The sequence below is a fragment of the Dipodomys merriami genome, unplaced genomic scaffold, assembly GCF_024711535.1.
Source record: "Dipodomys merriami isolate MVZ:Mamm:240054 unplaced genomic scaffold, mDipMer1.0.p SCAF_70, whole genome shotgun sequence".
Lineage (NCBI taxonomy): Eukaryota > Metazoa > Chordata > Mammalia > Rodentia > Heteromyidae > Dipodomys > Dipodomys merriami.
Genome location: NW_027206291.1, coordinates 6,533,171 through 6,546,567, shown reverse-complemented (window position 1 = coordinate 6,546,567; position 13,397 = coordinate 6,533,171). Strand labels below are relative to the sequence as shown.

Sequence of the window (13,397 nt, the reverse complement as noted above, 5' to 3'; positions counted from 1 at the left end):
CCTGGCCTAGCCTCATTGTGTGGCCTAACTTCCTGGGTGTTATTTACCTACTGGCTTTAAACTCCCCCACCCCCGGCCTTCTACAACGGACTGTAATCCATTGCCTTCACCTCTTTGCCCTTTGTTTCCCCTTGGATGTACAGAGGTGACCTTATTCCTGCCATTATTGATGTCTTGGTCTTACGAACTTGGCCTTACCCGTCCATACCCCCTGGCCTGCCCATTTGCCCTAACTTCTTGGCATTACCAATGGGCTTTAATGTCTTCCTCTTTTCCCCGTGGCCTTCCTGTTGACCTTTTTTTTGTTGTTGTTGGTCATGGGGCTTGAACTCTGGGCCTGAGCGCTGTCCCTCAGCTCTTCAGCTCAAGGCTAGTGCTCTACCATTTGAGCTACAGCGCCACTTCTGGTTTTCTAGTGGTTTATTGGAGATAAGAGTCTCATGGATGTTCCTGCCCGGGCTAGCTTTGAACCTCGATCCTCAGATCTCAGCCTCCTGAGTAGCTAGGATTACAGGCATGAGCCACCGGTGCCCGGCTCCTGTTGACCTTTCTACCTGCTGTTAAGCTCTTGGCCTTAGCAAGCTGGATTTACTGACTCAAACATATGTAACCGACAACCTATATATTTTTGTTCATTTTTACTTTTGTGGTGTTACGGATAGAACCCTTGGAGCATGCTTAGCGATGGCTCCACTGTGGGCATACCTCCAGTGCACCATGCCTGCTTAGCTTTAAACTCCCAGCCTTTCTCACTAGGTGTCCCACACAGAACTTCACAAACCTGGACCTAGCCATTGTCTCTTAGTTGTCCAGTCCGACTTGGTGTCTTCAGTCCTTCTTCACTTCCTAATGTCACCAGTTTGGCACCCTGCCCATCAGCCTACATACCAGGACTTGGGCCAAATAGCCTTAACCACCTCTTTTTTTTTTCAGTCCTTGAGTTTGAACTCAGGGCCTTGTGCTTGCTAGGCAGGTGCTTTCCTACATGAGCAACACACATTGCCCTTCCTTGCTTTAACTTGTTTTGGTTAGGATCTCCTGGTTCTGCCTGGGTTGGCCTCGGACTACAGTCCTTAAACCTATCTTTTCTGTGTAGCTGGCTTGCAAGTGTATGCTATTTTTGGCTTCTGGTCTTCCTCTTGACTTTGCCTGGTGTTACCTTAAGTCCTGGCTTTGCCTACCTAATTCTAATCCTTGTTTTATTCACCTTGCACTGTCATTCTTGGCTGTAACCTCTGTTGGCCTTATCTACCTGACTTTGTACCCACCTTACCCATTCTTAACTTCCTAGTGCACCCATCTGGCTTTTCCCACCTGTCTAAATTCTTGGCTTTGCACACCTGAATTAACCATCTGACTTTTCATCTGGGTTTACCTGCCATTTCCTGGTTCAGGGTGATTTAACCTCGTGGTAATGTTGGTGCCTTCCACATGCTCTTCGAGCCCAGGCTGCATGTGATCCTGTCATCTTCCTTGGTTGGTAGCACTTGCTCTTCTGTAAGAAGTATAGAGCATGGCCACTGGTCTGGCCAGGCTCTGAGTCTTTGTTGGTATGTAGCTAAATGTCCTCTCTGACTCCCCATCTGTCACCATTATTTTCTCTGTGGAAGAATATTTGGCCACCCCTGGCTTATTTACTTTGCAACTAGTGAGATAGTAAGACCTACCACTGCCTCCTGTCCCTGCCTCAGGCCAGTACCTGCATAGGTTGATGTTGGGGTAAGGTATCTTTTTCAAGGACAGGGCAGCCACGGCCCCTGCCTGGCTTGGACTTTTGTTGGCCAAAGGAGAGAATGAAAAGTTTGCATGGGTCTTCTGGAGGGTGGCTGCAGATGACAGTTGGGTGAGATGCCTTCCCGGTGTGTGAGTCATCTGTGTTGTCATGTGCTCCCTTTCTGTGGCACTGTGCAGAGGCATCTCCCTCTGTTTTTAGTGACCTGGGATCTGCAGGTCACTGGGAGCCACACATGGCATCGCTGCTTTTGAGACTGACCCTTTTGGCTTTAGAGTGACCTATTCTTTTAGGCAGTGGTTTAAAGATCACACGGATGGTTTGTTAACAACTAGCTGTGTGGCTCTCTAGATACTGTATTTACTGTTGTTATTGTTACTCCCTGCAGGCCAGTCTAATTGAAGCCAACGGAGAACTAAAGGTCTTTATAGACCAGAACCTTAGTCCTGGGAAAGGTAAGGGAGCCTGTTTTGGAAATGTAAGTCTGTAGATAAATGTATGAAGTTGGGTGTGTGGATGATTTGCCTGTTAGGCCATCCTAGGGCTGCCAACCCTGCACTGTCTCCAGTTGCTTTGCTGATTCTGCTTTCCAAAGTGTATGTTCTTTATGCAGGGGCAGAGGTCTGAGGACAGTGTCAAGGGAAGAATGTCAGTCACTTGTATTTTCACCCAAAAAGAGGGTTGCCATATCCCATGGTTCTCCAGGGCCCTGTGGTTGGGCACCTAATGAGGAACTTGTACTTGGTATAAATCCCTTGAGAGCTGGCTGGCATCTTCCCAGGCTTCCACTTGCGTCCCTCTGCTGATCCTGGGGTCTGGGTATTGTCCCTGAGTGCCTTTTGCTCAAGGCTAGCACTCTCCCACTTGAGCCAGAAGCACTACTTCTGGCTTTTTTGGTCGTTTAGTAGAGATGAGTCTCGCAGACTTTACTGCCTAGGAAGGTAGCTTTGAACCACGATCCTCAGATCTCAGCCTCCTGAGTAGCTAGGATGACAGGTGTGAGCCATCGGCACCCAACGAGAGCTCTGTCTTCTGTCTTGAGGCATCAAGGAGGCGAGGCAGGTAAGTGGTTGAGGCCCATCCTCAAGTGCCTTTCAGGCTTGGCCCCCACAGTGCAGCCATTACAGCTGTGACTGTTACGCTCTCCTGGGGATTTCCTTCTTCAGATGAACAAACACCTGGAGAGAGCAGTTGCCTGCATGGGACCTGGCCTTTGTCCACACTGCATCTCCCTGCATCCCGTGGCACAGGTCGCTTCTGCAAGGTGCTTGGTGTAGCTTGTTTCCGTGCCTCATGGGACAGACTTGGGGGGGGTCATGTTGTTCCGAGGTGCATCTGCTTGCCTAGTCCGGATCTTCATAGGCGCTCAGCCAGAGCAGAGGCTCAGAGGCCAGGTTCTGAAGAGCTCCTTATTCCTAGTTTTTCTGATTGTTGTCTTTCTGGCCTGTAATCCTGGCTTAGCTACTCAAGAGACTGAGATCTGAGGATCACAGTTCAAAGACAGCCTGGGAAAGAATGCCTGTGAGACTCTTATCTCCAGTTAACTACAAAAAAAAGCCAGAAGTGGAGCTGTAGCTCAAGTGGTAGAGCACTGGCCTTGAGCAAATTAAGCTCAGGGACAGTGAATTCCTGAGTTCAGGCCCAGGACCGGCACCAAAAAATAAAAATAGCTGTTTTCCCCCAAATCATGAGGGCCTTGAAGATGGTAATCTGGTCCCCTTTGTCCCTCGGTCACAGCAGCTCTGCTGTGTCATTTGTGATTTATGCTGTGTGAATGTGGGAGTCCAGTGCCTTCACTCCCAAAACCAACCAGGTCCAGATGCCATAGTGACTATCACTGCATCCTTCCCAGTCCCCACGAGGGCCATTGCTGCATCCTGGGCTGTTGTGTGTCCTCCCTGGTCCACCAGAGACTAGAGTAGGTAGAGTTGGGAAAGGACTTGACTCAGACTTTGGCCCTACTGGTCAGTGTGTGTGTGTGTGTGTGTGTGTGTATATGTGTGTGTGTGTGTGTGTGTTGCTACACCCCCTGACTTGACTCAGACTTTGGCCCTACTGGTGTGTGTGTGTGTGTGTGTGTGTGTGTGTGTGTGTGTGTGTGTGTGTGTGTGTGTGTGTGTGTGTGTGTGTGTGTGTGTGTGTGTGTGTGTGTTGCCGGCCCTACTGGTGTGTGTGTGTGTGTGTGTGTGTGTGTGTTGCTACACCCCCTGACTTGACTCAGACTTTGGCCCTACTGGTCAGTGTGTGTGTGTGTGTGTGTGTGTGTGTGTGTGTGTGTGTGTGTGTGTGTGTGTGTGTGTGTGTGTGTGTGTGTGTGTGTGTGTGTGTGTGTTGCTACACCCCCTGACTTGACTCAGACTTTGGCCCTACTGGTCAGAGAGAGAGAGAGAGAAAGAGAGAGAGAGAGAGAGAGTGTGTCTGTGTGTGTGTGTTGCTACATCCCCTGCTACCAGGGCGTGTGTGTTTGTGTGTGTGTGTGTTGCTACACCCCCTGCTACCAGGGTGTGTGTTGTGTGTGTGTGTGTGTGTGTGTTGCTGCACCCCCTGCTACCAGGGCCTGCCCCTCCCTGCTTATTCCCAGAACAGGGTCAGCTAAGAGAGCCTTTTGTATCTGCTGACCATTCTGCATTCATATCTGCTTGGGACATCCAGTATTATTCACCCAAAAGTAATGTTCAGATGAACTTCAGGCGTGTTTCCCATTCAAGAGATGCAGCAGAAGTTACAGTGAGACAGTGAATGACTTCCTTCCACAAAAGCGATGCTCTCCTGCCTCTGTTGTCTCACCTGGGTCATATGCCGACCTCCTCCTTTTCTGTGCTTGGTTTGTATGAGTCTTGACAATAAGTAGATGAGTAGACTTGATCTGCAGGATGAGGACATGATGTGGTGCTGATTTGTTGTGTGGTCACAGTGCTCTGTGACTGTTGTTCTGGCCAGGTTTTGGTCATCTGGCCACTTCCTGCCCTTGTCTGCATACTCTGGGTTTCTAGTCCTTGACTACTTTCGTTGGCCATGGTGGTCCAGTTCTGCTTCTTAGTGACTCTTACAGCAAATGAGCTCTGTTCCTGAGCCGGTGACCTCTGAGGCCCAACAGCAGTGACTGTATCTGTTCTTATCTTCACAAGCAGTTCATTATTGAAACTCACTGTTATGGAGTTGATGGGGAGGTTAAAATTACATGTCCCTTTGCCCACACCCCAGCCTTGGAACAGCCTCTGAATGTTGTTCCTGGTACCCTCAGCAGTGCTTAGTAAAGCCTGGGTACACAGTGAATAGAGCCTTGACCTTTGCGGCTCCCTGGGAGTATACACAGTATTTCATGTCAGAGGCATCTCTAGAGTCCCTGGCCAGGAGCAGAGTCTGGGAGAGGACTGACAACGTGGAGTGGGGCAAGAACTTTGTTACACTTTGTCCCCTCTCCCTGCACCTGTGGTCAGTTCACTTTGAGACCCTCGGGCCAGATGCATTCTTCACTTACCAGGGATATAGCAGAACAAGTTGGGCTCTGGAGAAACCTGCGTGATGTCCATGCTGCCTCCCTGAGAGCGGTGCAGAGCATGATTCCTCTCACCTTGGAGCTGCTCTGTGACTAGTCAGCTGTGGCCCAGCAGGTCCCCCAAATCCCAGCCCACCTCCAGCCCTGAGAGGCTGGCAGCCGCTTGTGTCATCACCTCTCCTGCTGCTTCAGAGGGCAGTTTTCAGCTCCCATGTCCCATCACATCCCGTCACATCCAGAGAATTAGCCATTGCAGTGTGCATGTGTGAGTGAGGCCTGGTGTGGTGTAGAATGTCTCAGGACTACAAGGCAGACGTGGGTGCTGAAAGCTTGGGCACAACTTTCTCCACGAAACCTCAGGCTTTGCTAGAGGCCCATGCGCAGTGGGAAGAAGAGTAGTCTCCTTACTCTAAGTGAGAAGAGCAGCTCTGCAGCCCTGGACTGGCATGCAGACCAGTTGCTGAGGCTACAACCTCTTCAGATTGCTGGGGGAAATTGATCACCCCAGTCTTTGAGGCTCAAAGATTCCCCCTTCCCCCCGAAAAAAGCAGTAAGTGCACAGCATTCTGCATCCACAGACCCATGAGGTGAAGAGCCGCTGGTGCAGTTTTATAGCCTGTGGCATTCTGCTAGTGGTACAGTGCTGCACCAGCTCTGGCCTGCACAGTACACGCTGCCGTGTGAACTTGTTACTCTCATTCTAGTTAATTGTGGAGTTTAAGGGTCCTGGAGTCACTGTTGCTGCAGGATGTGAGATTCTAGTTGCTCACATCCCTGCTAGCAGCTATCAGGTATTTAGACTTTCTCTTACCTGTGGCCTGTCCTCCTGTCTCATCCTGTGTCCTGTAGTGCTAACTGAATTCTTGAAGCATGATCTTGCTTCATCAAAGTTCCCACTTACTTAGCCCTCTGCTCATCTTCCTCCCAATGATTCTGTCTGTTCCTCACACAGCTAGCTCACTCCTCTTACATCATTGTGTCCTGTGGTACTGACAGGATTCTGCCTCTTTGTCTTTTTCTGTGCCTGTAGCTTTGTGTTCCAATGGTGTGTTATCTCTGACCAGCCATCAGACTGTGCCTGGAGTAACTGGGCATATCTGCATGTACTTGGTATGCATGCCACTTCGGTGTTCTTTCTGTGTGTATTTAGCTTGTGCACACTGCTTTGGTGCCCTTCCTGCAAACGTGTGTTTGTGGTGCTCATTCACCTGCTCAGTGATCTCAGTTTGGCCCATCTCCCGTGGGTTTTGAAGGCTGTATAATGGCCCTTGCCTTTCCTTTTTAATCTTTACCCTTTTCTAAAGCTCTTATGTCTTATTTGTATATTAATGTAAACTGTCTTTCCTAGAAAACTCAGTCTTCCAGACCTGGGGCTGTTGTACTGTAAATGACCTAGCTCCCAACTCCCTGCTAGTTCTAAGCTGTTACAGTTGGAGCTTCCTGGCTTCCTGCTTGTTCTAGGCTGTCACTGAGAGTGGCCTGGCATTCTGGGGGGGGGGGGGGGACAAACTGTTTTCTGCTAGTCTTGGACTGTTGTAGTAAGAGCAACCTGGCTTCTTGCCTGTTCTAGGCTATCATGGAATGACCATGGCTTCCTGCTATTCTAGGCTGTAAGAGTGGCTTGGTGTTCTGCTTGTTATAGGCTATCTGCCTTCCTGCTTAGTTTTAGGCAGTTGTAGCAGAGCAAACTGTTTTCTGATAGTCCTGGGCTGTGAAGTCAGAGCATCCTGGCTTCTTGTTCAGCTGCCATAGAAGAGCCTGGCTTCCTGTCTATTCTAGGCTGTCATAGAGTGGTCTGTTTTCCTGCTTGTTCTCTAGGCTGTTACAGTGGGAGCAAACTCAGTTTTCTGTTAGTCCTGGGCTGCTGTAGTTAGAGCAGCCTAGCTTCCTGCCTGTTCTAGGCTATCACGGAGTGACCTGGCTTCTTGCTTGTTTTAGAGCAACCTGACTTCTGTTTGTTTTAGGTTGGCCAGGTGAGAATGGCCTGGTTCTCTTCCTCTTCTCAGCTGTTTTGCTTCTGTGTTTGGTTGGCTCTGTCCAAATGCCCCAGATGTGGCTAGTGCCTATTGTCCTCACTTGGCACTAAAGCAAGGTGTTTTCCTCACCCCACCTCCTGCCCAGGTGTCTGTGTTGTCCTTGCTTTTTGGTTTTAGAATAGGACTCAAGGGAAGAAAGAAGAAAGTTTAGCAGTGATATGGTTCTAGTTTCTTTTGATGAACCGGGCCTACACATGTGGTCAGAGTACCCTGCCTGGCCTTTCTGCAGCAGTGAAGTGGGAACAGGTTAAACTGCTTTAGCCAAGTAGTAAGATCTCTGCCCTGCGTGCCTCAGTGAGACACCAGAGAAGCTGGGAAGTGTCCCTTGTGGGGTCTTACCAGTAGTTAGTGCAGCTCGGTCGTGCCCCACAGTACAGGATCAGTGCTGTGCTGTACACAGTGGACCCTCAGACAGAGACTGTCTGTCTATGGCTATCTCTCGTCCTTCTGGCCCTGTTAGTAAACCCAATGTCTCTAACATACTGGACAAAATAATAACACCTGAAATAATGCACTGAAGGAGGAATGCACATGGCCAGCAGGTACACAAGAAGGTTCTCTCACTAATCAGGGAGCATAAGTCAGAGCTGCCATGTAGTACTGCTACCACACATCGGCTAGAGAAGCTTTGAGGAAATGTCTGTGAGAACGTGGCTTAGTGGCCCTGGCACAGTGCTGATGAGGAGACACTTAGGAGGTCCCACAGTGACCGAGGTCAAAAGCATCTGACTGGAAGCAACCCAATGTTAGTCTTAAAAGCATAGTGAATCTTGCCATTTGCTTCAATGTGGATGAGCTTGGAGGATGTTGTACTGAGCAGAGTAATCCAGATAAAGAAATGTGCCATGTGATCCCACTTTTGTGGGGAATCCAAGGTGCGTATATACCACAGAACTATGTCTTCAAAGCTGGGTAGCAGGATAGGAAGTAGGCACAGGTGCACAGGTACAATAGTGTGGCAACATGGCTATACACAGGTTTCTGTGAATTAATGTGTTCAGCTGGTCCTGCCACAGACGCAGAATCGGGAGCTGAGTGGTGACAGGTATGTGAGCCTACTTTAAATAATAACCTTTTATAGAGCGCTAGCCTTGAGCTGAAGAGCTGAGGGACAGCGCCCAGGCCCAGAGTTCAGGCCCCACGACCGGACCCCCCCCCCAAAAAAAAATAATAACCTTTTAGTATCTGCTGTGCCCCATAGTATGTTATGCCTTAAATAGATACAGTAAATGACTTACTAGCATATATTGGTTGTACCAGTAATAGGTTTCATGTGACATGTTCATATACACGGGTAGCATATGTTGATTGTGTTGTCCCCTCATTAATTGATCTTATCCCCTTTAGCCCCTCCTTGGTCCCCTTCTCTCCTAATAGTCTGCCTCCTATGTTCATGTTCTCTCTCCTCCTTTTCCTCCCATTCCACATACTAGCAAAAGTTTGCTATGTTTGTCTTCTCATTCTTACTTTACTTAACACAATGATCTCTTAACTTTATCCATTTTTCTATAAGTGGTGTGATTTTATTCCTTATGGTTGAATAATACTCTACCATGTTATATACACATTTTTCTCTATCCATTATTCCACTTAATGGGCATCTAGGACCAGTTCTATAATTTGGTGTGTAGGTGTGTAGGTATTTATTGTGTACTGACTTTGATTCTTTCCAGTATGTAGTCAAGAGTGAGTAGAATAGCACAACAGAAGCATATAGTGGTCCTATCTTATCTATCTATCTATCTATCTATCTATCTATCTATCTATCGTGGTCTTATCTACCTATCTAATTTATCTATCTGTCTATCTGTCTTGCCTAGTGCTAGTACTGGAAGTTGACCTCAGGGTTTAGTACTCTGCTTTTTTTTTTGGGGTCCAGTTGTGGGGCCTGACCTCTGGGCCTGGGCGCTGTCCCTCAGCTCTTTAGCTCAAGGCTAGCGCTCTACCACTTGAGCCACAGTGCCACTTCCGGCTTTTTTCTTTTTGCTTATGTGGTGCTGAGGAATCAAACCCAGGGCCTCAGGCATGCAAGGCAAGCGCTCTACCACTGAGCCAACTTCCTAGCCCCAGTATTCTGCTTTTTTGTTCACAGCTGGTCCTCTACCACTTGAACCAAGCTTCTAGTTCTGACTTTTTGTGGGTTATTTGGAGGTAAGAGTTTCTTGAATTTTTCTGCCTATGCTAGCATTGAACTGTGATTCTCCAGTTTCAGCCTTCTCAGTAGCTAAGATTATAGATGAGCCATTGATTTCCGTAGCAGGTCCACATACCTGTAATAATGTTCCTTTTCCCCTGCCTCCGTGTCAGTATTTGCCAATTTTTTTTATGATCTCCATTTCAACTGGACTAAAGTAGTGTTTGATTTGCATTTCCTTTATGGCTAAAAGCATTACACACACACACGTGTCATTTGCCTATTTATTCATTGTATTACATACACACACACACACACACACACACACACACACACACACACACACACGTGTCATTTGCCTATTTATTCATTGTATTAGTCTTTGGGTCTTCGTGGCAAGAGTGCCTATATAACAAGTTCCAGGTCCTGAATTCAAACACAAGTACCACAAAAACAATCAGAAAAATTCCACAAAAACATAGCTATGGACTGTGATTAGCAATTATAAATATATGAATGTAATAATTTAGGATTCTTCTTTTATTAATGGGCTGCAGCAATTCTGAGCATTCATAATATTTGAAAACATTTTGTTACAGAGTTCCTCTGGGAAGACTTTCTTTTAGGGTCTAAACAATGTTATTTCTAGTAAATTGGCTCCTTGGTACAAGTGTACAGCTGGGCGCCTTTTATAACTCAAATGTCAGGTCCTTCATAAAGATTGTGTGGTACTCTTGATGTTAGGAAACATGTTCAGTGTTCTCTTTATGTTGCCAGATTAAAGCAAAAGTGAAAATGCACTTACTCCTCTCTCTCTCGATACATACACACACACAGACTTTTTTTCGTTTGTGTGTATGTTGGTACTGGGGGCTTAGGTAAGGCTTTGTGGCTACACTGGGATTTTTCACATGCATATCTAGCACTCTATACTTGAGTCATACTTTGAGTTCTGTTTTTTTTTTGCTAATTAATTGGAGATAAAGTCTCAGTTTGGTCCACCAAAGCTGGCTTTAAACTTCCACTCTCAGATCTCAGCTTTCTGAGTACCTAAGATGATAGGTGTGAGCCAACGGTGCCCTGTGTAAAATCCTATTCTGCCTTGTGACAGGAAGAGTTCTTAAGGAGATGAGCCTGGGGGCAGGTGGAGAGAGGAGAGCAAAGGGATGTCTACTGCATGTTGAAGCTGCAGGAATTCAGCGTTTTTGCTGAAGCACCACCTTCCTGAAAGAAGTACTGCGGCCTCTGACCTGTGCCTTGTGTTGCAGGTGTGGTGTCGCTGGTGGCTGTGCACCCATCCACGGTGAACACACTTGGAAAGCAGCTCTTGCCAAAAACCTTCGGACAGTCCAATGTCAACATCACACAGCAAGTGGTAAGTGGTAAGCATGTGGATGGGGCACTGGAGTGGGTAGATGCTCCACTGTGCTGCCCTGGTGTCCCTGGAAGGCTAGACCTTGCCTGGGGTGCTGGGTGACCATGACTTCTTCCTCTGGGGGTATATGCATAGTAGTAAGTGAACCGGACACATGGGGTGTAGTGTCCCACACTGGTGAGTGAGGCCCTTACCCCCAGAGAGTGACAGGAGCGGGTGTGGGTAGGGTGAGCCAGCTTCTCCCTGGTGGCCTCCAGTGGCCCGTGTGGTCACAGTTCTGAGCCCAGGGGGTTATTTTGTGTTCAAATGGGCACTGCAGTGCCCAGGTCACGCAGCCACCCTGGCCTTCCTCCATATCCATTGCTTTGAGAGCTGGGAGGCCGGGAGGGAAGGACCTGGATGGGAGTGAGGGATGCAGGGGAGAGGGGAAGGGAAGGACTTGGGAAAGGGAAAAGGAAAGGACACGGATATGTCCAATGTTAGGGTGGGGGGAGGATAGGGACTACCATTTCCTTCACTCTCTGTTACCAGCAAGGTGCCCCACAGAGCAGGCCTGTGTCTCCCTTCCCAGGGCAGGCCGGGGCCTTGGAGCAGTGTGTTTGGCATCTAGACCACAGCCGCTCTTGGGCCAGTCCCTTGGCCCTCCTCCTGGGACCAACTTTGCCACGGTTGTAGATTGTCCAGATCCTATCTTGGGTCCTACCTTGGCTCTGGCCTGCATTCTGGGGGTTTCTCCTGAGTCCCAGACCATGGTTACACTCGTGCCTTGTTCCAGACCACACACTGCTTCCTTCTGCTGCACCCTCCATGGACCTCCCCTTGTCCTCCGCCCCTTAGGAAGGGCTCACAGCCTGAGTGAAGAGACCAGTGTGGTGCTGTCTCTCAGGTATCTACAGGCCTCTCCAGGTTCCCACAGGTCTCCACAGGATCCCCACCTCAAGGAGAGGCCTGGTCAGGGCTGATGGTAGTTGATGCTGTCTGGGCACCTTCATCATAACCACACTTTCTTCAGAGGAACTCAATTGTTTATCCATCTTAGTCTTACGATTGACATCCTGTGTTTCCTTTTATCAACATGCACCAACTTCATCATATCGAAGTGTCTGAGGTTTAAATAGGAGTGCCTATGGGCAGAGTTACACTCAGGAAAACACTATCCTGTGGACAGAGCAGGATTTCCCTCAAGTGAGAAGGGGTCTCTGCTAGGCTGGTCCTGCCAGTTAGATGTGACTGAAGCTTGCTTCACAGGGCTGTGGGTCATTAAAAGCAGCATAAGTCATTCTGTAGTGCTTGGTTGTGCTTGCTGCTAACTAACGCCATTTTGCTAAAAGCTAGCCATTTCAGTTTCCTTTCTGCTTTATAATTTCTGTCGTTTTTATTTTAATACTGGATTTTATAGCAGCGTTTAGCTTGGTGAATAAACTTTAATTGAAGCAACAATTCTTTTCTTTTTTTCTCATGCTAGTGCTGGGGCTTTATCTGTTCACAGCTGACTCTAACACTTGAGCCACACCTCCAATTCCAGTGTTTAGCTGTTTAATTGGAGATAAGAGTCTTGTGGATCTTCCTGCCCAGGCTGCCTTTGAATAGCAATTCTTAGGTCTTAGCCTTCTGAGTAGCTGAGTTTATAAGAGTGACCTACCAGCACCTGGTGCACCAATTCTATTTTTATTGTCCTGTAAATGGGTTGATGGAAAGATAATATAAACATTCCTAGTGGGGCATTTTAAACTGTTGGTCTGAAAACCAAATTAGTGATTTAATTTGAGCTGTGTTGGGAGGACTTAGTAATTTCTGTTTTATGCTTTGTAATATGTTGAAGTGTATTAGCTTGCGTGTTGCAAATGATTCTTAAACCTTCATGAATCAAAGGTTTTAGAAAAAAGGACTTCTGGTTCTGAGATAGAGAATGAGGCATAGCCCTTTGTATGTGAAACCTGACTTGCTCGTGTCTGCTGGGTCTCCAGCAGTCCCCTGCCAGCTGCTGGATGGCTGTTGTGTTGCCTGCTTGTGCAGCAGAGTACACAGAGCACAAGGTCTCTGCCCTGGTGGCACTCCCCTGTGAGCCCTTGTGGGTGAGATTGTGGGGGTGCCTTAGGAAAGTTTTGTGGTAACTTCCTAGTTTTACCATCTACTTAGACCTCTAAAACAGTGTAGCTTTACATAGGGATATATTCTTGGATATTTTTCATGTAAGTTGAGTTGCACATCATAGCCAGAGGTTACTCTCATTTCACTTTTTAGTCTTTGAAATTAGGGTGCAAAGGATGGCCTTAGGGTCCAACTTGGGAAGGAGGCCCTGGGTGGGATCCTTCTCTGCCCTCTGTGAACACTACTGGGCCTTATGTCTGCCTTCCTCCCATGTGCTCTTCATCTTCATCTGTGTCCTTCAATGGCCACTTAGTGTGTGGTATTTTCCTCTCCCATGTGCTCTTCATCTTCATCTGTGTCCTTCAATGGCCACTTAGTATGTGGTGTCTTCCTCCCATGTGCTCTTCATCTTCATCTGTGTCCTTCAACAGTGTGTGGTATCTTCCTCTCCTATGTGCTCTTCATCTGTGTCCTTCATCAGCCATTTAGTGTGTGGTGTCTTCCTCTTGTGCTTTTCATCTGTGTCCTTC

General features: G+C 47.9%; 1 protein-coding gene across 5 annotated transcripts in view; it reads left to right on the top strand.

Moving 5' to 3' along the window:
* LOC138817618 (transcription factor Dp-1) overlaps positions 1-13,397 on the top strand; it is a 47,441-nt gene that overhangs the window by 19,045 nt on the left and 14,999 nt on the right. For all 5 annotated transcript variants that reach the window (XR_011368904.1, XR_011368905.1, XM_070008084.1 and 2 more), the window contains exons 3-4: positions 2,121-2,187; positions 10,670-10,776. Coding sequence is in view for 3 of the 5 variants with exons in the window: in XM_070008084.1 (XP_069864185.1) it covers positions 2,121-2,187; positions 10,670-10,776 (174 nt within the window). In the remaining 2 variants the exon portion in view is untranslated. The remainder of the gene's footprint in view (positions 1-2,120; positions 2,188-10,669; positions 10,777-13,397) is intronic.